The sequence below is a fragment of the Ahaetulla prasina genome, chromosome 5 (genome assembly GCF_028640845.1).
Source record: "Ahaetulla prasina isolate Xishuangbanna chromosome 5, ASM2864084v1, whole genome shotgun sequence".
NCBI classification, from domain to species: Eukaryota; Metazoa; Chordata; class Lepidosauria; order Squamata; family Colubridae; genus Ahaetulla; species Ahaetulla prasina.
In genome coordinates this window covers 2,441,533-2,464,172 of record NC_080543.1, presented here as the reverse complement: position 1 = coordinate 2,464,172, position 22,640 = coordinate 2,441,533, and the positions used below count along the sequence as shown (strand labels likewise).

At 41.9% G+C, this 22,640-nt stretch overlaps 1 protein-coding gene across 1 annotated transcript in view; it reads right to left on the bottom strand.

The window, feature by feature from the left end:
- Nucleotides 1-22,640, bottom strand: part of ATG16L2 (autophagy related 16 like 2) — a 52,966-nt gene that overhangs the window by 26,329 nt on the left and 3,997 nt on the right. The window contains exons 2-8 of the mRNA XM_058185067.1: nt 17,268-17,357; nt 16,284-16,377; nt 8,839-8,959; nt 5,876-5,949; nt 4,738-4,980; nt 3,569-3,634; nt 1,856-1,954 (exon numbers count right to left, since the gene is read on the bottom strand). Coding sequence (XP_058041050.1) covers nt 1,856-1,954; nt 3,569-3,634; nt 4,738-4,980; nt 5,876-5,949; nt 8,839-8,959; nt 16,284-16,377; nt 17,268-17,357 — 787 coding nt within the window. The remainder of the gene's footprint in view (nt 1-1,855; nt 1,955-3,568; nt 3,635-4,737; nt 4,981-5,875; nt 5,950-8,838; nt 8,960-16,283; nt 16,378-17,267; nt 17,358-22,640) is intronic.

The following is a 22,640-nucleotide window of genomic DNA, read 5'->3' as shown; positions in this document are numbered from 1 at the left end:
AATAGAATAGAATAAATATTGGAATGAAGAATAGAATAGAATAGAATAGAATAGAATAGAATAGAATAGAATAAATATTGGAATGAAGAATAGAATAGAATAGAATAGAATAGAATAAATATTGGAATGAAGAATAGAATAGAATAGAATAGAATAGAATAGAATAGAATAGAATAGAATAGAATAAATATTGGAATGAAGAATAGAATAGAATAGAATAGAATAGAATAAATATTGGAATGAAGAATAGAATAGAATAGAATAGAATAGAATAGAATAAATATTGGAATGAAGAATAGAATAGAATAGAATAGAATAGAATAAATATTGGAATGAAGAATAGAATAGAATAGAATAGAATAGAATAGAATAGAATAGAATAGAATAGAATAAATATTGGAATGAAGAATAGAATAGAATAGAATAGAATAGAATAGAATAGAATAAATATTGGAATGAAGAATAGAATAGAATAGAATAGAATAGAATAGAATAAATATTGGAATGAAGAATAGAATAGAATAGAATAGAATAGAATAGAATAAATATTGGAATGAAGAATAGAATAGAATAGAATAGAATAGAATAGAATAGAATAGAATAAATATTGGAATGAAGAATAGAATAGAATAGAATAGAATAGAATAAATATTGGAATGAAGAATAGAATAGAATAGAATAGAATAGAATAAATATTGGAATGAAGAATAGAATAGAATAGAATAGAATAGAATAGAATAGAATAGAATAGAATAGAATAGAATAGAATAGAATAGATGGAATGAAATAGGAATAGGAAATACTGTAATAGGATAGGTTAGAGAATAGAATAGAATAGAATAGAATAGAATAGAATAGAATAGAATAGAATAGAATTTTATTGGCCAAGTGTGATTGGACACACAAGGAATTTGTCTTGGTGCATATGCTCTTAGTGTACATAAAAGAAAAGATACCTTCATCAAGGTACAACATTTACAACACAATTGATGGTCAATATATCAATATAAATCATAAGGATTGCCAGCAACAAAGTTACAGTCATACAGTCATAAGTGGAAAGGGATTGGTGATGGGAACTATGAGAAGATTAATAGTAGTGCAGATTCAGTAAATAGTTTGACAGTGTTGAGGGAATTATTTGTTAGATACTACCTCTAAAAACTTCAGCGTTAGCGAACTTGAAGGCTACCTAGCAAGGTAGGAACCCAAAGAGTAACTCAGGTGAATCCAAACTAATCCTACCTAGTCCACCTTTTGCACAGATTATTTTAAAAATATTGAATTATTGAGGGCAAGGGACTGGCTGGAATTCGAAAATCTACGTGCTCGAAAGAAACATTTTTAAGAAAATGTTGGATAACCATCTGACTGAGATGGTGTAGGGTTTCCTGCCTGGGCAGGGGGTTGGACTAGAAGGCCTCCAAGGTCCCTTCCAACTCTGTTGTTATGTTATGTTATGTTATGAAAGCAGAAACGACAATACAAATTGTCCTCGACTTACGATCGCCAATTTCCTACGCTAAGCAAGGCCCTGATTATGTGAGTCGTGCCTCGTTTTAGGACCTCTCCGCTACGGTTGTTAAGCGAATCGCTGTAATTTGTTAAGTGAATCAGGTGTTCGTTGAGCGAATCTGGCTTTCCCGTATCAATTTTGCCTGTTGGAAGCCGGCTGGGAAGGTCGCCAATGATGATCACGTGAACCCGGGGTTGCTGAAACCGTCGTAAGCGCGAAACCAGCTGTATGTCCTTTTTTTCAGTGGTGTTGTAACTTTGAACAGTCACTAAACGAATGGCTGTAAGTCAAGGACCGCCTGTAGGCAGGAAAGATCACCTGCGAAAGACAACCTCTAACCTGAAGGGTCTTTTCCACAATTTTTCACCTCCTTTCTTCTCTTCAAAGTCCTGTCTGCCGGCCAACTTCTTCTCTCCTGGTTTCACTTTTTCTGGGTCTCTAACAAAGGAGAACATTTAGAGGAAAATTAAAAAAAAATAAAAGTTAAAGCACTGCTCCATTTCCTCCTGGATGGTCTGGGGGTCTAGAGGTGGAGCTGTGAGTTCGATCCTAGGTAGAGGCAGATATTTGTCTCTCTGGGCACACTGAGAATATATATCTGCTGAACAAAACTCCGCACTGGTGCCAGGAAAGGCATCCGGCCAGGAAACACTCAGTTGCCCCGACTCCACTCCGCGAGGGATTACGGGGTCGTTAAAAAGAAGATGGTTGCTCAGTTTCCTCTTGAGCTTTGCCTAATTGTATTTTATTTATTATTTATTTGCTAAACTTATACGCCACCCATCGCTAGGGGGCTTACAACAAAAAAAGCGATGATAAACCATTAAAACGTTTATGTCTGGTTTCCAGCAAAAGAACACCTCTTAGCAAAAGACGGGTTTGTTTAACGACCAGTTTTTTTAAAATTTCGCTATATGACTGTGGCATTTGCCTAAAGACCCCCACAAAAAAAAAGAAGATTAAAATCAGTTATGGTCACATGATGACCCCTTTTGGGACTTAAGACTGTTCTGGCGAGCTCAACGACCATCATAAGTGGAGGATTGCCTGTATGGATACCTGCTAGGTGGGGTAACACCCAGGGGTGAAATGTAAAATTTGTTACTACCGGTTCTGTGGGCGTGGCTTAGTGTGGGGTGGGGATAATGTGACTGGGTGGGCGTGGCCAACTTTTTTTTTTTACTTTTAAAAGCATTTTTTTTACAACCTCTTCAGTTGAAGAGGTTGTAGAAAAAATGCTTTTAAAAGGCTCTGACCATCCCAGCTGAGTTGTCTGATGGTTATAGGCTTTTGTTTTCTTTTAAAAGCATTTTTTTTTGCCTTTAAAAGTAAAAAAAAAAAGCCTCTGACGATCAGGCAACTCAGCTGGGATGGTCAGAGCCTTTTAAAAGCATTTTTTACAACCACTTCGGCCAAAGAGGTTGTAGAAAAAATGCTTTTAAAGGGTTCTGACGATTCCAGCTGAGCCGCGCGATCGTCCGAGCCTTTTTTTTTCTTTTAAAAGCATTTTTTCTACAACCTCTTTGACCGAAGAGGTTGTAGAAAAAATGCTTTTAAAAGGCTCTGGCGATCCCAGCTGAGTTGTATGATCGTTATAGGCTTTTGTTTTCTTTTAAAAGCATTTTTTTGCCTTTAAAAGAAAAAAAAAAGGCCTCTGACGATCAGGCAACTCAGCTGGGATGATCAAAGCCTTTTAAAAGCATTTTTTAACAACCTCTTCGGCCAAAGAGGCTGTAGAAAAAATGCTTCTAAAAAGCTTTGACCATCCCAGCTGAGCCGCATGATCGTCCGAGCCTTTTTTTTTTTACTTTTAAAAGCATTTTTTCGGCCAAAGAAAAAATACTTTTAAAAATAAAAAAAACAACAACCTCTGATGATCGTGCGGCTCAGCTGGGGTGGGGGGGTGGGGGCAGGGATTTTTGCTACCGGTTCTCCGAACCACCCGCCGCCATCGCTACCGGATCGGGCAATCCGGTCCGAACTGAGAGCATTTCACCCCTGGTGATACCTGAGGGGGAGGTTTGCACAGGCCAAAAAAATTGCCAAACTCACAGCTTTACACTGAGGATCGACCTGGTAGCTGCCTGAAGATCCCTGTTCAGTTGCCTTTGCTTCTCCCTGCGAGGAAAAGGAAGAGTTTCACCTATTTTATTTTCTTTTGGAAAGTTTTAGAAACAATTTCCAGGGGAGGTTTAATAGGTGAGGCATCAGTTCTCGTTTTAAGCATGCTTGGGATAAACTCCCAGTCCATCAGCGACGAAAATTAAAAGTGAAGAATAAAGTAAAAAAGAGAATATTAAAATAATAATAATTAAAAACTCTTAACAAAACAAATGAAAAAGAGAACCAAAAAAATACAAACTCAAAAAGGCAAACTGGATGGACCATCAGGTCTTTTCTCTTTCCATCTTTCTTTGGGCTCCGTGGTGCTCCCTAAACTTGGTTTTTTTTGCTTGCAAACGTTTCAAGACCTAACTAGGGAGTGTCATCAGTGCTAGAAGGGAATGGAGTTTGCAGAGTAGAGGAGAAGGAGGAGGAGGAGGAGGAAGAGGAATGTCTGGTTATTTGGTGCTCTCTGAGCTTGGTTGGTTTTTTGCAGGTGTTTCATGACCCAGCTAGGTAATATCATCAGTGCTAGAAGGGAGCGGGGTTTGGAGAGAGGAGGAGGAAGGATAGGAGAAGAACAGGAGAAGGAGGTGGAGGACTACGGGGTCCTTGGTGTTTCTCTGAACTTGGTTGTTTTCTTGCAGATGTTTCATGACCCAACTAGGTAATAGCATCAGTGCTAGAAAAGAGTGGGCTTGTGGAGAAGAGGAGGAGGAGGAGGAGGAGGAGGAGGATAACGACTATGGGGTCCTTGGTGTTCTCTGAACTTGGTTGTTTTCTTGCAGATGTTTCATGACCCAACTAGGTAACATCATCAGCGCTAGTAGGGAGTAGAGTTCAACATAGTGGAGGGGAAGAGGAGGAGGAGGAGGAGGAAGACAACTGTAGGGTCCTTGATGCTCTCTGAGCTGGGTTGTTTTCTTGCAGACGTTTCATGATCCAAATAGGGGACCTCGTCAGCGCAAGTGTTCAATTCTTCTTTGCACTGATGATGTTCCCTAGTTGGGTGATGAAACGTCTACAGAAAAACAACCCAGTTCGGAGGGCACCGAGGACCCCTCCAGGTCTCCAAAGGCCCACCCCTCATCTGACTCAGCTCCCTCCCCTGTCCTCACCTTTCAATCCTCTGGTTCTCATGCTGGGCCCAGTCCGCCTTCCTCCGCAGGACTTGCTGGAGGAGCCGCTCCCCTTTTTCCTGGGCCCGGCGGAACTCCCCGTCCTGCTGCTGGAAACGCCTCTGCAGAGAATCGTACTCGGCTTTCCGGGCGCTGTTCCTGCCCCCGAGCTCCTCCGCCTGGCTTTGCAGTTGGCAACGCCAGCCCTGCAGGCCCGACAGTTGGCCGCTCAGAACTTCCAGCCTGAAATAGCGAAAGGCAGACATGTTTGCTTCCTCCTAATCTCTCCTTTGGGGAAATAAATCAGATGTATGTTCGAATTGCTTCTATTTATTTGATTTTTTTTTTTGAGCCTGACTTTATTACTTTATATAAATCACTCGAGGTGGTGAATGTACCTAATTCTCCTTCCTCCTGTTTTCCCAACAACAACCCTGTGAGGAAGGTTGGGCTGAGAGAAAGAGAGAGATGGATGGGTCCAAAATCACCCTGCTTGCTTTCTTGCCTAAGGCAGGACTAGAACTCACCACCTCCTAGAGATTAGCCCAAAGTCACCCAACTGCCTTTCATGCCTAAGGTGAGACTAGAACCCACCATCTCCTGGTGATTGGCTCAAAGTCACCCAGTTGAATTTAATCTCTAAGGAGAGACTAGAACTCACCGTCTCCTGGTGACTGGCCCCAAGTCACCCAACTGGCTTTCATGCCTACGGCAGGACTAGAACTCATTGTCTCCTGGTGACTGGTCCAAAGTAACCCAGTTGACTTTCATGTCTAAGGAGACTAGAACTCACCGTCTCCTGGTGACTGGCCCAAAATCACCCAACTGGCTTTCATGCCTACGGCAGGACTAGAACTCACTGTCTCCCATTTTCTAGGCCAGCACTTTAACCCCTACACCCAATGGAAAGCCAATTGGGTGTCTGAGCCAATCATCAGGAGACAGAGAGTTCTAGTGCCAGCTGGGGAATCCTGGGAGTTGAAGTCCACACATCTTTAAAGTTGCCACACTTGTGACTCACAGGTGAAGCATGCCAAGGATCAGGGCACTGTAAGACCCCAAGAGCCCAGCTCTCAAATACCCCTGTGCTCCTTCCATCTGGGGCAAGAGGCCCAGGCTGCCCACGGAGATCCCTTACCTGGCCTTCTGGTCCCCCAGTGACGCATCCTTAGCTTGGAGCAACTGGTTCAATTCATACACCTTGTATGCCATCTGCAAGCCAGAGAGAGGTGCCATCAGGTCATGTTCTGCCCCCAGGTAAGCAAGTCCTCAGGTTACAAAAACAAGGAAGATCTCAAGAACTTGAGAGCATCATGGGAAGTCAAGATTTCCTCGCTTGATTTGTCTTCTCTGCTTTAGAAGGTCTAGGGCAGAGGTATCCAACCTTGGCCACTTGAAGATGTATGGACTTCAACTCCCAGAATTCCTCAGCCAGCTGGGAAATTCTGGGAGTTGAAGTCCACAAGTCTTCAAGCGGCCAAGGCTGGAGACCCCTGGTCTAGGGCATCTTTTTATCATTTATGGGGGGCGCGTGAGAAAACAAAGAAATATAGGAGTAGGATACATATCCTAATGCAGAATTTTTTTAAGGGAATTTTTTTTTTTAAATTTACATTTATATCCCGCCCTTCTCCGAAGACTCAGGGCGGCTTACAGTGTATAAGGCAATAGTCTCATTCTATTTGTATATTTATATACAAAGTCAACTTATTGCCCCCCCAACAATCTGGGTCCTCATTTTACCTACCTTATAAAGGATGGAAGGCTGAGTCAACCTTGGGCCTGGTGGGACTCGAGCCTGCAGTAATTGCAGGCAGCTGTGTTTAATAACAGGCTATCTTACAGCCTGAGCCACACCGCAGCGATTTTCCTTTTGGGTTTAATGGAAAAAGACCTGTAAAAAAAATCTAGAACTTTGATAATATATATATATATTGACGGCAGCAAAATTACTTTATGGACAATAACGGAAGGACATTTTGATCCCCACAATAGATGGATGCAAAAATTAACTTTGATTTTGGGTTTTGCTGATTAGATCGATTTGTTGTTATGAAAATGGCCAGTTTATACTATCTTGTAAAAGTAAAAAGTTGAGGTTTAATTCTATTACCTTATTTTACTGCACCAAAACAAGTTGGAAATCAATGCCTTTTTTTTCCCTTTTTTCCCTTTTTCTTTCCCTCCCTTTTCCCTTCCCTATTTTCCCTACTATTTTTGTATTTTCTTCGTATGCTACATTATATAAACTAATAAAAAACTTCATTTTTTAAAAAATGAAGTCTGTGGCATCACATTTGGTGGCAACGATAAATTCCCGCAGAATTCAAAATAACTCCTATTGCTCCTGATTCTAGAGTTGATCCATTTCCCTGGCTAAGCCACGAATCTAGGCTTGTAGGAGTGGAAAACTCTCTTCTTCTGCAACAAACATGGTTGCAAATAGTCCTCGACTTACAACCGTTTTGTTTAGTGACCATTCGAAGTTGCAACAGACTGAAAAAAAGGGACTTACAACCATTTTTCACCCTTACGACCGCTGCAGCCTCTCCCTGGTCATGTGATTAAAACTCGGACGCTTGCCAACTGGCTCGTATTTATGACGGACGCAGCCTCCTGGGGTCACGTGATCCCCCTTTTGCGACCTTCTGACGAGCAAAGTCAATGGGGAAGCCAAATTCACTTAACAACTTAACAACTGCCAAGTTTATCCAAGCGGGACTGGTTTAATTTTTTAAATTTTCTGAATTTTAATAATTTTAATTGGGGTATTTTATTTATGGGTCAAATTTGATGTTTTTAAATTTTCGGCCACTTATATAATATGTTATTTTAACTGTTGTTTTAATTTGTATATTGTATTGTTTTAAATCTGGCTGTACACCGCCCTGAGTCCTTTGGGAGAAGGGCGGTATAAAAATCTAAATAATAAATAAATAAATAAACCCTAAAGTGGGCACAAAATTTTCAGGAGCCAATATTATTGGAAACTTGGGGAAAAAATTTGGGTTAGAAATGTTAAATTCACGCAGGCACAGAATCTGAGGGAAAATTTTTATAAAATGTTTTATAGATGGCATCTAGATCCTAAAAAATTATCGTGTATGTATCCAGAAATGCAAGCAAAATGTTGGAGATGTAATTGTGATGACGCTACATATTTTCACATTTGGTGGACTTGTAAGGACATAAAGGCCTTTTGGATAAAAATTTGGTGGATTTTACAAAATGTTCTGAAAAAGAAGATAAAGTTCCTGCCGCAATTTTTCTTGTTGGGAATTATTACGGATTGTACAGTAATTGAGACTAAATTGATTTTAAATCTAATAACTGCAGCAAGATTACTAATAGGACAATATTGGAAGAAAAAAGAAGTACCAACAATAGAAGAATGGATATTGAAAGTTGCCAATTTGGCTGAGATGGCGAAGATATCAGCCTTTTTGAAAGACAATACGCAAGAAAGATACTTAAAGGAATGGAAAAAATGGATTGACTATATTCAACGAGATATCAGACTAAGAGTTATCAGACTGTTTTGAATGATTATGATGTATTATTTTGATTGCTTTTGGGGAAGTTAGGAATTGATGATTGTAGGGGTATAATCAAGTTGGGACGAAAATTTTTTAGCATATGTTTGTTTTATTTTTAACTATACCTTGTGCTCGTTCTGGGAAGTCGGGGGGGGGGAGGGGGGTTGCGAAGGGAGGGGGGAGGAGGGGGGGAAAGGGGGAAAAAAAATTTTTGTAAAACTTTTTGAATAAAAAAAATAAATAAATAAATAAATAAATAAACTGCGTGACTAATTTAACAACCGCAGCAAGAAATTTAACGACTGAGGCCAGAAAGGTCGTAAAATGGGGCATAACTCACTTAGCAACTGTCTCACTTAGCAGGAGAAGTTTGGGGCTCAATTGTGGTCGTCGGTCCAAGACTTACCTGTACATTATGTCAGGCAGAAAATCTGGACTGCTTCTGCTTTTACAAGAAGTTCTCCAGATGTCCCAATCTTCTCCAGATCTTCTCCTGGACCTTCCACCAGCCCTATCATTGCTCCTGCCAAGTTCTCCTGCCCAGAGGCCCAGGTTCAAAGCTTACCTCCCCGTTGGCAGTCTCCAACTGCAAGAGGCTGGTTTCGTGACGGTTCTGAAGACACACCAACAGCGTCGAAGAATCCCAAACCGTGTGAGGAACGCAAGTGGAAGACGGATGGTTGGGGCTGCAAGCAAACGGCATTCTTGGTTAGAAACCAGAACTTTCTAGAAAGAGGGTTTGAGAGATAGTGAAACTGAAACGCACAGCAGCCAAGAAATTAAAAGACGGTTGCTCCTGGCGAGGAAAGCTATGGCAAACCTAGATAGTGTACTAAAAAGCAGAGACATCACCCTGCCAACAAAAGTGTGTTTAGTCAAGGCGATGGTTTTCCCAGTTGCAATGTACGGCTGTGAAAGTTGGACCATAAGGAAGGCCGAGCGCCAAAGAATTGAGGCCTTTGAACACATCTCTGACATAAATACAATAGAACGAGTCCAGAAATATTTTACTAGAAGAGTTCTTCACTCCTCCGAAAACAACAAAATACCTTATGCCACCAGGCTTGAAATCCTGGGATTAGAAAATTTACAACTCGGTCGACTTCGACATGACCTGTGTTTAACACACAGAATCATCTATTGCAATATCCTTCCTATAAAAGACTACTTCAGCTTCAATCGCAATATTACAAGAGCAAAAAATAGCTAAACGTCAACCGCTTCAAACTTGATTGTAGAAAATATGACTTCTGCAACAGAGTTGTTAATGCTTGGAACTCATTACCTGACTCCATAGTCTCTACTCAAAATCTCAAAATCTTCAACCAAAAACTGTCTACCATTGACCTCACCCCATTCCTAAGAGGACTATAAGGGGTGTGCATAAGAGCACAATAGTACCTACCGTTCCTGTCCTATTGTTCCCTTCATTATATCAAATTAATATAGTTGATGCATATTTTTACGCCAAATACCTGACCTTCGGACATTCCGTCGCGAACTGAAGACACATCTTTTTATTCGCGCGGGGCTGGCTTAAATTGAATTTTATTAATTTTAAATTCTTATTAATTAATTTTAAATGGGGTTTTTAGTTTATTGTATATTTTTATTTCTCAGGCTAATTTTAAAATAAGTTTTTTAATTGCATTTTAAATTTGTACATTGTATTATCTGTTTTATTTTTGTCTGTACACCGCCCTGAGTCCTTCGGGAGAAGGGCGGTATAAAAATCAAATAAATAAATAAATAAATAAATAATTTTTTTTATTTATATATATATATATATATATATATATTTCTTCAAGATATGTTGTTTTATCTATGACAATTGTTTGTGTATACTGTTGTGACAAAAAGAAATTTAAAAAAAGTCTCTTGGACTGCGATCCAACCGGTCAGTCCTAGAGGAGATCAACCCTGACTGCTCTTTAGAAGGCCAGATCCTGAAGAGGAAACTCAAATCCTTTGGCCACCTAATGAGAAGGAAGGACTCACTGGAGAAGAACCTCATGCTGGGAAAGATTGAGGGCAAAAGAAGAAGGGGACGACAGAGAACGAGGTGGCTGGATGGAGTCACTGAAGCAGTCGGCGTGAGCTTAAATGGACTCCAGAGGATGGCAGAGGACAGGAAGGCCTGGAGGAATGTTGTCCATGGGTTCGCGATGGGTCGGACACGACTTTGCAACTAACAACAACAAAAACTGACTGGAAGGCAGTCTGCCATTGCCCAGGACATCCTGTCCCAAATGCATCTAACCCAACCAGATCTGTGGTTGGATAACGGAAGAACAATGTGGGAGGGGGCCTTGGAGGTCTTCTAGTCCTACCCCTGCTCAGGCAGGAAGCCCTATAAGAGTTCAGACAAAGGACTGTCCGGTCTTCTCTTAAACGCCTGGAGGGATGGAGCATCCACAACTTCTGGTGACAAGTAGTTCCACTGCTTAATTAACAGAATAACACGGAGGTTGTTTGAACCAGATCTGGAGTCCTCGACTTAGGACCACAATTTGCCTACCAGCAAAGATGGGAAAGAAGAAAGAACGAAAACATTATCAAGGAAGAACGTGTGGCTATCCCAGGTGGGTCTTCATCAAATCTCAAAAAAGACCCTATAGGACAAAAGGTCTTCAAACATGGCAGCTTTAAGACTTGCGGACTTCAACTCCCAGAATTCTCCAGCCAGCATAGCTGGCTGGAGAATTCTGGGAGTTGAAGTCCGCAAGTCTTAAAGCTGCCATGTTTGAAGACATCTGCTATAGGAGCTCCTCCGTAACAGACAACAGAGAGTTCCAAAGGCGCAAGAGGCATCTGGACTTTCTGGTTTGAAAAATTTGAAAAACCAGAAAGTCTAGCTGCCTCTTAAAAGAAGAGAAAAACACCTTTGGGACAACCATGACCTGGGTGACCGAGAATCTCCATAGACAGACAACGAAGAGAACATAATATTCCAGACGTTGCAAGAATATCAGAAAAGCTCAGGAGGCTCTTTAGCCAACCCAACATCCGTGCACACTTCAAAACCCAAGAATACACACTAAGGCAGAAGTTTGTCCACCCCAAGGGCAAAACACCCAGGCCCTAACTGAGCAACACAATGCGACACAATGCGACACAATGCGGTGAGCCATGTAGAGATCTGTGCATTGAGGAAACAAAACAGCCACTTCACAAACGCATGGCACAACGTAGGAGAACAAACCCATCAGGACTAGATTCAGCGGTCCACCTGCATTTAAAAGACAAGGGCCATTCGTTTGAAGACAGCAAAATCCACATTTTGGACAGAGAAGACCACTGGTTTGAAAGAGGGCTCAAAAAGGCCATCTATGTCCAAATTGTACGTCCCTCTCTCAACAGAGGGGGAGGGATATGACATCGTCTATCTCCAGTCTACCATACAATCCTTTCAGCAGTTCCAAGAAGGCTCCACACCCATTTGCACCACTCAGGTGAGACCCTGAGGACGCAGGTAAACCTCCAAGTGGCCTCAACGATTCTCTAAAATGATGCAAATGACCAACGTGTTGTATGCAGTACAATGCAGTGAGCCATGTGCGTGTTGGGGAAACAAAACAGCCACTTCACAAACGCATGGCACAACGTAGGAGAACAAACCCATCAGGACTAGATTCAACGGTCCATCTGCATTTAAAAGACAAGGGCTATTCGTTTGAAGGCAGCAAAGTCTACATTTCGGACAGAGAAGGCCGCTGGTTTGAAAGAGGGATCAAAGAGGCCATCAAGGTCAAAACTGAACGGCCCTCCCTCAACAGAGGGGGAGGGATACAACATCGTCTTTCTCCAGTCTACAACACAGTCCTTTCAACAGTTCCAATGAAGGCTCCACACCCATTTGCACCACTCAGGTGAGAGCCTGAGGACACAGGTAAACCTCCAGGTGGCCTCAATGACCTTCTAAAAGGATGCAAATGACCAGTTGTCTGCAAGGAAAATAAATCCTTCCATCCTTCACCACCCAGCCAGAACTGAAGAAGCTCTGTAGCCAATGTATAAAAGGACTCCTAAATGATGGCTTGTGGGGAATCTACAGGGACGCTACAGCATTGTAACCTGATGACATGCTGCAACTGTATATTTGAGCTTTATGATCGTTGCTCGATCATGGCTAGTTACTGATTCCTCAAGATACTAACTGTTGTGAATTGAACTGGGTTTGGCCGAACTGAAAGAAGACCTTGTTTGTTGTGCAAGTCTACGTTGGTAAGAAGACTTTGTAACATCCTTGACTGACTTTGTATGTGTATGACCTGGAATTGTTTTTGGACTACGACTTTGCCTTTTCCCTAAAAGTGAAGGAATATCAAACCCCAGTTTGTCTGCAAGTGACTGTTATTGTATACAACCAGTCTCAGTCGTTTTCATGCATAGAGTACCCCGCTCAACAGTCCACAATTTTCGTTGTGAACCCAGATTACCCTTAACACCCACCACTGGTTACTGGCTTGGCAGCCCCAGAAACTGCACCCTAGAAATTGCAGAATGGACCATGGAAGCTCAAATGTTGAGCAGCTGATTCAGAGCCCGGCACATAACCGGGCCCATAACAGCCTTTCTTCCTGCTGGAACAGAGAGCGGCCCATTCAGCCAAGGAGGGCAGGACCCTGCCGTAAAATCCATTCAGGTCAGGCTCTTGACATGAGGCAGCCCTGCCCTTCCATTCCAGATTCCCACAAGAAACCATGCCGGATTCGGCAGCTTCTCTGCCCTGTCCCCAGCCCTTCCCTTCTCAGATACTTCCGGGAAAGCCACAACTGAGAATTTGAATCCCGTAGCAGAGATAAAAGAAAATGGGCAGCAGAGATCCAGAATACGGGGAGTCCTCGCCTTACGACCGCAACGGAGCCCAAAATTGATGTTTTTAAGTGAGCCATTCGTGAAGTGAGTTCACGCCATTTGACAACTTTTCTTGCCACGTTTGTTAAGCAACCGGTATTCAGCCGGCTTGCACCGGTTCGGGAGAACCGGTAGCAAAAATCGTGGGTGGGACTGTCCGCCCGCCTCGGCTCTATGCTGTCCTATTGAGGCACGTTTTTGAGGCCGGGTGCATGCGCGCACATGCGAAGTGAGTGTGCGTGCGGGGTTCAAACCGTTGGTAACAAAATGTGAAGACCACCGCTGCTTCTCAAATTAGGAACACGGTCGTTAAGCGAATCTGGTTTTCCCCATTGACTTGACTTGTCCGACGGTCGCAAAAGGGGATCCCGTGACCCAGGCGTGAAATGTAAAATTTGTTACTACCGGTTCTGTGGGCGTGGCTTGGTGGGTGGGTGGGTAATGTGACTGGGTGGGCGTGGCCAACTGTTTTTTTTTTTACTTTTAAAAGCATTTTTTCTACAACTTCTTCGGCCGAAGAGGTGTTGTAAAAAAATGCTTTTAAAAGCCTCTGATGATCAGGCAACTCAGCTGGGATCGCCAGAACCTTTTAAAAGCACTTTTTTTACAGCCTCTTCGGCCAAAGAGGTTGTAGAAAAAATGCTTTTAAAGGGTTCTGATTTAGTTGAGTTGCGCGATCATCAGAGCCTTTACTTTTAAAAGCATTTTTGGCCGCAGAAAAAATGCTTTAAAAATAAAAAACCTCTGATGATCAGGCAACTCAGCTGGGATCGCCAGAACCTTTTAAAAGCACTTTTTTTACAGCCTCTTCGGCCAAAGAGGTTGTAGAAAAAATGCTTTTAAAGGGTTCTGACGATCCCAGCTGAGCCGTGCGATCATCAGAGCCTTTTTTTTACTTTTAAAAGCATTTTTTTGGCCGCAGAAAAAAATGCTTTTAAAAGTAAAAAAAACCTCTGATGATCGCGCGGCTCAGCTGGGCATGTGGCGGGAAGGTGGGGGGGCAGGGATTTTTGCTACCGGTTCTGTGAACCACCTGCCGCCATTGCTACCAGATCAGGCAATCCGGTCCGAACCGGGAGCATTTTACCCCTGCTGTGACCCCTACCCCCGGGACAGTTCAACTGTCATAAATATGAGTCAATTATGCCAAGAGTCTGGATTTTGATCCCTTGACCAAAGGAATGCTGCAACGGGTCGTAAGGGTGAAAAACGGACACGCCTAGCCACTTTTTCCAGTGCTGTTATAACGTGGAACGGTCACTAAATGGTTGTAAACCCAGGACTCGCTGGAAGTGGAGGAGTGAGTTGGGGGTGGCAGCACCGAATCGTTCCCTCTGGAAAGATGCTTAGAATATCAGGAGATTGGGAGAGACCGTTTTTTCCAACTCTTTCTCATGCAGACCCATCGATGAAACAAAAACTGCTTATGAGGTTCTCCAAAGCACTGAATGAAGGCAGGAGAAGAAGCAACGGATGGAGACTCATCCAGGAGAGAAGCAACCTGGAACTATTTACGGGACCGCCTACTGCTACCGAATACCTCTCACCGACCCGTGCGCTCTCACAGAGAGGGACTCCTCAGGGTGCCATCAGCTAGGCAGTGTCGTCTGGCGACACCCAGGGGAAGGGCCTTCTCTGTGGGGGCTCCCACCCTCTGGAACGAACTCCCTCCAGGACTTCGTCAACTTCCGGACCTCCGAACCTTTCGTCGCGAGCTTAAAACACACTTATTCATCTGCGCGGGACTGGATTAGATTTTAATTTTACTGGTTTTAAATGGGTTTTTTATTATTTATACTGTTTTTTAATAATTCGGCTATAGAATAAGTTTTTTAATTGTCATTTTAGTTTATATTTATATGTATTTTTAATTGCCTGTGAACCGCCCTGAGTCCCTGGGGAGATAGGGCAGTATATAAATATGAAAAATAAATAAATAAATAAATAAATAAATAAATAAAGAGGAATCTCCTGACAGCGAGGACAATTAACCAGTGGAACCGCTTGCCACAAGAAGTCGTGAAGTTTTCAAGACGAGATTCAAGACAGCCATTTGTCTAAAACGATGTAGGGTTTCCTGCCTGAGCAGGGGGTTAGACTAGAAGACCTCCAAGGTCCCTTCCAACTCTGTTTATTCTATTCTATTCTATTCTATTCTATTCTATTCTATTCTATTCTATTCTATTCTATTCTATTCTATTCTATTCTATTCTATTCTATTCTAGGATTGGGGAGACATGATAGCTGTCTTCCAATATTCGAGGGACTGCCACGAAGAAGATTTGGGGGTCAAGCTATTCTCCAAAGCACCTATATTCATATTATTCCAGGGGACCACTGTATAATGCCTTGGTAAGGCCACACCTAGAATACAGCATCCAGTTTTGGTCGCCACGATGTAAAAAAGATGTTGAGACTCTAGAAAGAGTGCAGAGAAGAGCAACAAAGATGATTAGGGGACTGGAGGCTAAAACATATGAAGAACAGTTGCAGAATTTGTGTGTGTTTAGTTTAAGGAAAACAAGGACTAGGGTTGACGCGATAGCAGTATTCCAGTATTTGAGGGGCTGCCCCAAAGAAGAGAGGGGTCAACCTATTCTCCAAAGCTCCTGAAGGCAGGAGAAGAAGCAATGGATGGAAACTCATCAAGGAGAGAAGCAACCTGGAATTAAGGAGGAATTTCCTGACAGTGAGAACAATTAATCAGTGGAACAGCTTGCCACCAGAAATTGTGGGTGCTCCATCATTGGAGGTTTCCAATAAGAGATTGGATAGCTATTTGTCCAGAATAGTATAGGATCTCCTGCCTGAATTAAATTAGAATGGTTATAATTGATACGACGCTTGCAATATTTCTCGCAAGGAATTTAACATCTGCTTAGCTACCCTGTCTTCCCTTCTAGCTCCATAATTGAACTGCTGTAGTCTGCAAAAATTTACATCCGCCGCCCACTATTCAAACGGCTTCATCTGAAATGGAGTTACTAGTCCTCATGATTTATTTATTTGGTCTCCGCCTCTTCTCCTACAGAGAACTCAGTCTACGGTTCTCTGAAGCGGCAGAAGAATCGTCCTGTGGCGAGATGGGCGACAAAAACAAATTTAATAAATAAAAATAAAAGGCCAACAAAGACAACCTAGATTTTTGGTTACCTGCGAGCAGAGGGATCCCTCATCTGATCCACAGAGGGGATTTGGAATGGCACGGAAAGATCAACCAAGTTGGATTTTTCTAGCAGCTTGTTATCTGTAAGACAGGAAAGAGAACATCAGCGACGAGAACAAAGAGAAAAGTAACGATTAATATTCATATTATTCCAGGGGACCACTTTATAATGCCTTGGTAAGGCCACACCTAGAATACAGCATCCAGTTTTGGTCACCATGATATAAAAAAGATGTTGAGACTCTAGAAAGAGTGCAGAGAAGAGCAACAAAGACGATGAGGGGACTGGAGGCTAAAACATATGAAGAAGGGTTGCAGAAACTGGGTATGTCTAGTTTAATGAAAAGAAGGACTAGGGGAGACATGATAGCAGTGTTCCAATATCTCAGGGGCTGCCCCAAAGAAGAGCCATTCTCCAAAACACCTGAAGGCAGGAGAAGAAGCAATGGATGGAAACTCATCAAGGAGAGAAGCAACCTGGAACTAAGGAGGAATTTCCTGACAGTGAGAACAATTAATCAGTGGAACAACTTGCCACCAGAAATTGTGGGTGCTCCATCATTGGAGGTTTCCAATAAGAGATTGGATAGCTATTTGTCCAGAATAGTATAGGATCTCCTGCCTGAATTAAATTAGAATGGTTATAATTGATACGACGCTTGCAATATTTCTCGCAAGGAATTTACATCTGCTTAGCTACCCTGTCTTCCCTTCTAGCTCCACAATTGAACTGCTGTAGTCTGCAAAAAATTACATCCGCCGCCCACTATTCAAATGGCTTCATCTGAAATGGAGTTACTAGTCCTCATGATTTATTTATTTGGTCTCCGCCTCTTCTCCTACAGAGAACTCAGTCTACGGTTCTCTGAAGCGGCAGAAGAATCGTCCTGTGGCGAGATGGGCGACAAAAACAAATTTAATAAATAAAAATAAAAGGCCAACAAAGACAACCTAGATTTTTGGTTACCTGCGAGCAGAGGGATCCCTCATCTGATCCACAGAGGGGATTTGGAATGGCACGGAAAGATCAACCAAGTTGGATTTTTCTAGCAGCTTGTTATCTGTAAGACAGGAAAGAGAACATCAGCGACGAGAACAAAGAGAAAAGTAACGATTAATATTCATATTATTCCAGGGGACCACTTTATAATGCCTTGGTAAGGCCACACCTAGAATACAGCATCCAGTTTTGGTCACCATGATATAAAAAAGATGTTGAGACTCTAGAAAGAGTGCAGAGAAGAGCAACAAAGATGATTATGGGACTGGAGGCTAAAACATATGAAGAAGGGTTGCAGGAACTGGGTATGTCTAGTTTAATGAAAAGAAGGACTAGGGGAGACATGATAGCAGTGTTCCAATATTTCAGGGGCTGCCCCAAAGAAGAGGGAGTCAAGCCATTCTCCAAAGCACCTGAAGGCAGGAGAAGAAGCAATGGATGGAAACTCATCAAGGAGAGAAGCAACCTGGAACTAAGGAGGAATTTCCTGACAGTGAGAACAATTAATCAGTGGAACAGCTTGCCACCAGAAATCGTGGGTGCTCCATCATTGGAGGCTTTTAAGAAGAAATTGGACAACTATTTCTCTGAAATGGTATAGGATCTCCTGCTTAAGCAGAGGGTCAGACTAGAAGGCCTCCAAGGTCCCTTGCAATCCTGTACCGGATGTTTGCAGTATTATATTTTTCATCAAATATGGTCTGTTTTAATCTATGTCTTTTTCCGGAAGTCAGCTCTGGGAGTGAACAGAGATCAACTCAAACTGTAGAACTGGAATTGGGGCGCTGAGTTGGGCATCTCATACTTTCAAATATTCCTTAATTTACGAGTGATCATAAATTACATGTACTTACGATGGACTCCCGAAAAGCCACTTACGACCTGGCTCTGGACTTCCAAAATCTATGCACAAACCACCCAGAGAGATATAGACCAGGGGTCTCCAACCTTGGTCCCTTTAAGACTTGTGGACTTCAACTCCCAGAGTTCCTCAGCCAGCTTTGCTGGCTGAGGGACTCTGGGAGTTGAAGTCCACAAGTCTTAAAGGGACCACGGTTGGAGACCCCTGATATAAACACACACTTTTAGTCACATGACCACAATTTTCAGCGCTTGGCAACCAGCTCACCTTTGGGATGAGCGATGTGACTACGGTTTATCATTTTTTGGTCAATTTCTGGCCTTTTCAGCTGGTTTCTTTCAGTAACCAGGTTAATTGTGTTTGTATGATACAGAGGTGAGCTATATCTCATTTTCCAGCAGCAAATTCACCTTTTTCCTGTTTTGTAATCATTTCTGTTACATCCGGTTAGAAGTTGGGAGATGGTGAGTTCTAGTTCCACCTTAAGCATGAATGCCAACTGGGTGACTTTGGCCTAATCACCAGGAGATGGTGAGTTCTAGTTCCACTTAAGCATGAATGCCAACTGGGTGACTTTGGCCTAATCACCAGGAGATGGTGAGTTCTAGTTCCACCTTAATCATGAATAGCAGCTGGATGATTTTGGACCAATCACTAGGAGATGGTGAGTTCTAGTTCCACTTAAGCATGAATGCCAACTGGGTGACCTTGGGCCAATCACCAGGAGATGGTGAGTTCTAGTTCCACTTAAGCATGAATGCCAACTGGGTGACTTTGGGCCAATCACTAGGAGATGGTAAGTTCTAGTTCTGCCTTAGATTTGAAAGCTGGCTGACTGACTTTGGGCCAATCACCAAGAGACAGTGAGTTCTAGTTCCATACCATTGGCACAAAAGCTGGCTGGACCAGCCATCTTCTCTCAGCCCTAGGAAGCGAGCAACGGCAAACCACAGCGGAAACCTTGCCATTAACCAGGTGTCAACAATGACTTGAAAGCTTACACAAAAATTACTTTAGCTGCCATCAATGAATTCTGGAAAGCCACTCAAGTCACGTTGACATTTCCAGGAAGAAAACCTGCCAGCCATTAAGCAATCAAAGGTAAGTCTAAGTTAATTAACAACATTCAAGAACATGGTAAGAGTTCAGCTGCCTAATGGGCCAAATATAATTACTACCGGATTACACCTGTTAAGCCATTACACTCAAGGGGAATCAGACTATTGTCAGCAAACATCCGCAGCATGTTTGCAAATGCTGCAACTCGGATCATCTTGGAGTCAAACAACACTCCTGCATCTGAGTTTGCATCCATGCAGCTTCCTATCATTATGTGAGCGGGATCAATAATGCTCTTTGTTTAGTGTTTTGCTTTACCTTATAATGCCTTTTATGTTTTAGAATGGAAGGGAACGGAATTGAAGAAACAGAATAGAATATTAATAGAAAGGAATAAGAATAGAATAGAATAGAATAGAATAAGAATAGAATAAGAATAGAATAGAATAGAATAGAATAGAATAGAATAGAATAGAATGGAATTAGAATAGAATAGAATAGAATAGAATAGAATAGAATAGAATAGAATAGAATAGAATAGAACCCTACAGTTGGAAGGGACCTTGGAGGTCTTCTAGTCCAACCCCCTGCTCAAGCCGGAGATCCTGTAGATTGAACATTAGAACAGAACAGAATTCTTTATTGGCCAAGTGTGATCGGTCACACAAGGAATTTGTCTCCGGTGCAGAAACTCTCAGTGTACATACAAACAACAAAGTGATAAGTCATAGATCATGAATCTTAAGATACAATCACAAATCATAAAATACAAACAACAAGTGATAAATCATAATATATCAGTAGGAAAGATGAGAATTTGAGAAAGATTTTATGTTATCTAGAGAGAATGTTATAAAATATTTTTTTTTATTTTATTTTATGATGTCTTTTTTCAATATTTTGTTTTACTTGACTGTGCAATGTCTTCTTTCAATATTTTATTTTATTTTACAAGCAGTCCTCGACTTACAACAGTTCGCTGTTCGAAGTTACAACGAAGGCACCAAAAAAAGTGACTTAGCACACTTTTGACTTTTGCAGCCTATGCAGGGTCACGTGATTGACATTATCTTAATGACCACATGAGCTTAATGACCACATGAGTCATTCAACAACTCTCTTCCCGGTCACTGCAACCTCAAACCGTCACTAAACGAGTCGGGGACTACCTGTATTCAATATGCACCAACAAGTGGAGGCAAACCTCTCTCTCCTTTGTGCAAATCAGAGCCGGCTGTCTTGCAGACAACCCGTTGGGATAAATCTCATTTTTTTCCCCGCTCCTGTCCTCCAAGCTGACCTTTTAAACTACACATTATTCAGCAAAGAAAAAAAAAAGGGGAATTGAATCATTTCCTGTTCTGCTTTTCAAGGCGTGTGCAGTTTGTCCAAAAAGGGAAATCCAAGGCCTACAAAGAGACTCACATCCTTTTTATTCTTGCAGAGTGACAATGTAGACACTCCAGTGAAGACTGGCTCTTTGTTTTAGCTCTTTGTCTGGGTTTTGTCCTTTATTTGCACATCATTTCCATTTAACATACACAAGGGCTTTGTGAACAGTGTATCCTCTGGGTCAATTGCTTACATATTAATGCTCTCCCAGCTCCTAGCGGCCAAGGCAAGATAAGGAGTGGCTGGGAGGGGCCAGGTGGGGTGGGGGCGGGGCCAGCCAGCGGTGTTAACAATTGGTTCGCCGCAACTAGGCGAAAAGTTAACAAGGTCTGAACCGGCTGGAACCACCTTTGTGTGGGAAGCAGCTAAGGGAGGAAGACACACCAGGCAGAGATCAGCTGGGCTGCGGGGGCCGCCTGGGTCAAGGTGGGCGGGGCGAGATAAGGTGTGAGGGACGGGGTGGGGCCAGACGGCAATTTAACAACCGGTTCGGCGGAAGTGGTGCGAACCGGCTGAATCCCAGCACTGCCTAATTTCTACTTCAAATAGAATAGAATAGAATAGAATAAAATAGAATAGAATAGAATTTTATTGGCCAAGTGTGATTGGACACACAAGGAATTTGTTTTGGTGCGTATGCTCTCAGTGTACATAAAAGAAAAGATACGTTCATCAAGGTACAACATTTACAACACAATTGATGGTCAATATATCAATATAAATCATAAGGATTGCCAGCAACAAAGTTAGTCATACAGTCATAAGTGGAAAGAGATTGGTGATGGGAACGATGAGAAGATTAATAGTAGTGCAGATTTAGTAAATAGTTTGACAGTGTTGACGGAATTAATTGTTTAGCAGAGTGATGGCCTTCGGGAAAAAATATATCCAACCATTTATAAAACGAATCCCATAGTCGAAAGGATTCTGTATCTTCCTTCTCTTTTATCTTTAATGTCAATCTATCCATTTCTGCACAATCGAATATTTTTTAAAATTACATCTTCTCTCTCTTGGCATATTTTTCCAATATAGTGCAAATACAGTTAGCTCTTTTTTTAAATATTTACAGATCCCTCACATCCTGGATATAAACGGTTTCAACTCCTACCCTCAAAACGACACTACAGAGCATTGCACACCAGAACAACTAGGCACAATAACAGTTTTTCCCCGAAGGCCATCACTCTGCTAAACAAATAATTCCCTCAACACTGTTGAAGTAGTTACTAAATCTGCACTACTATCAATCTTCTCTTCCTTACTAGTATCTATCTCCACCCGCTTATAACTGTATGACTGTAACTTTGTTGCTGGTAATCCTTATGATTTATATTGATATTAATTGTTTCCTGATTGCTTATTTGTAGCCTATGACTATCATTAAGTGTTGTATCATTAAGTGTTAAATTTGTACCCATCATTAAGTGTTGTAAATGTTGTACCTTGATGAAGGTATCTTGTCTTTTATGTGCACTGAGAGCATATGCACCAAGACAAATTCCTTGTGTGTCCAATCACACTTGGCCAATAAAAATTCTATTCTATTCTATTCTATTCTATTCTATTCTATTCTATTCTATTCTATTCTAAAGAATGTATATTATATTCTTCAACAGCACCAGGAATAACAGCTAAAACTGGCAGCTTCTTAGATTGTATTTGAATACAGGTTGTCTTTGACTTACAACCGTTCATTTAGTGACCGTTCAAAGTTACGATGGCACTGAGAAAAGTGACGCAAGTTATGACCGTTTTTCACACTTACAACCGTTACAGCCAAATTCGGATGCTTGCCAACTGGCTCCAATTTATGACGGTTCCAGAGTCACATGATCCCCTTTTGCGATCTTCTGACCAGCAAAATCAACGGGGAAGCCAGATTCACTTAACAACCGGGTTACTAATTTAATAACAGTGATTCACTTAACGACTGAGGCAAGGAAGGTCATAAAAAAGAGCAAAACTCACTCAGCAGATGTCTCCCTTAGCAACGGAAATTTTGGGTTCTATGGAGGTCGTAAGTTGAAG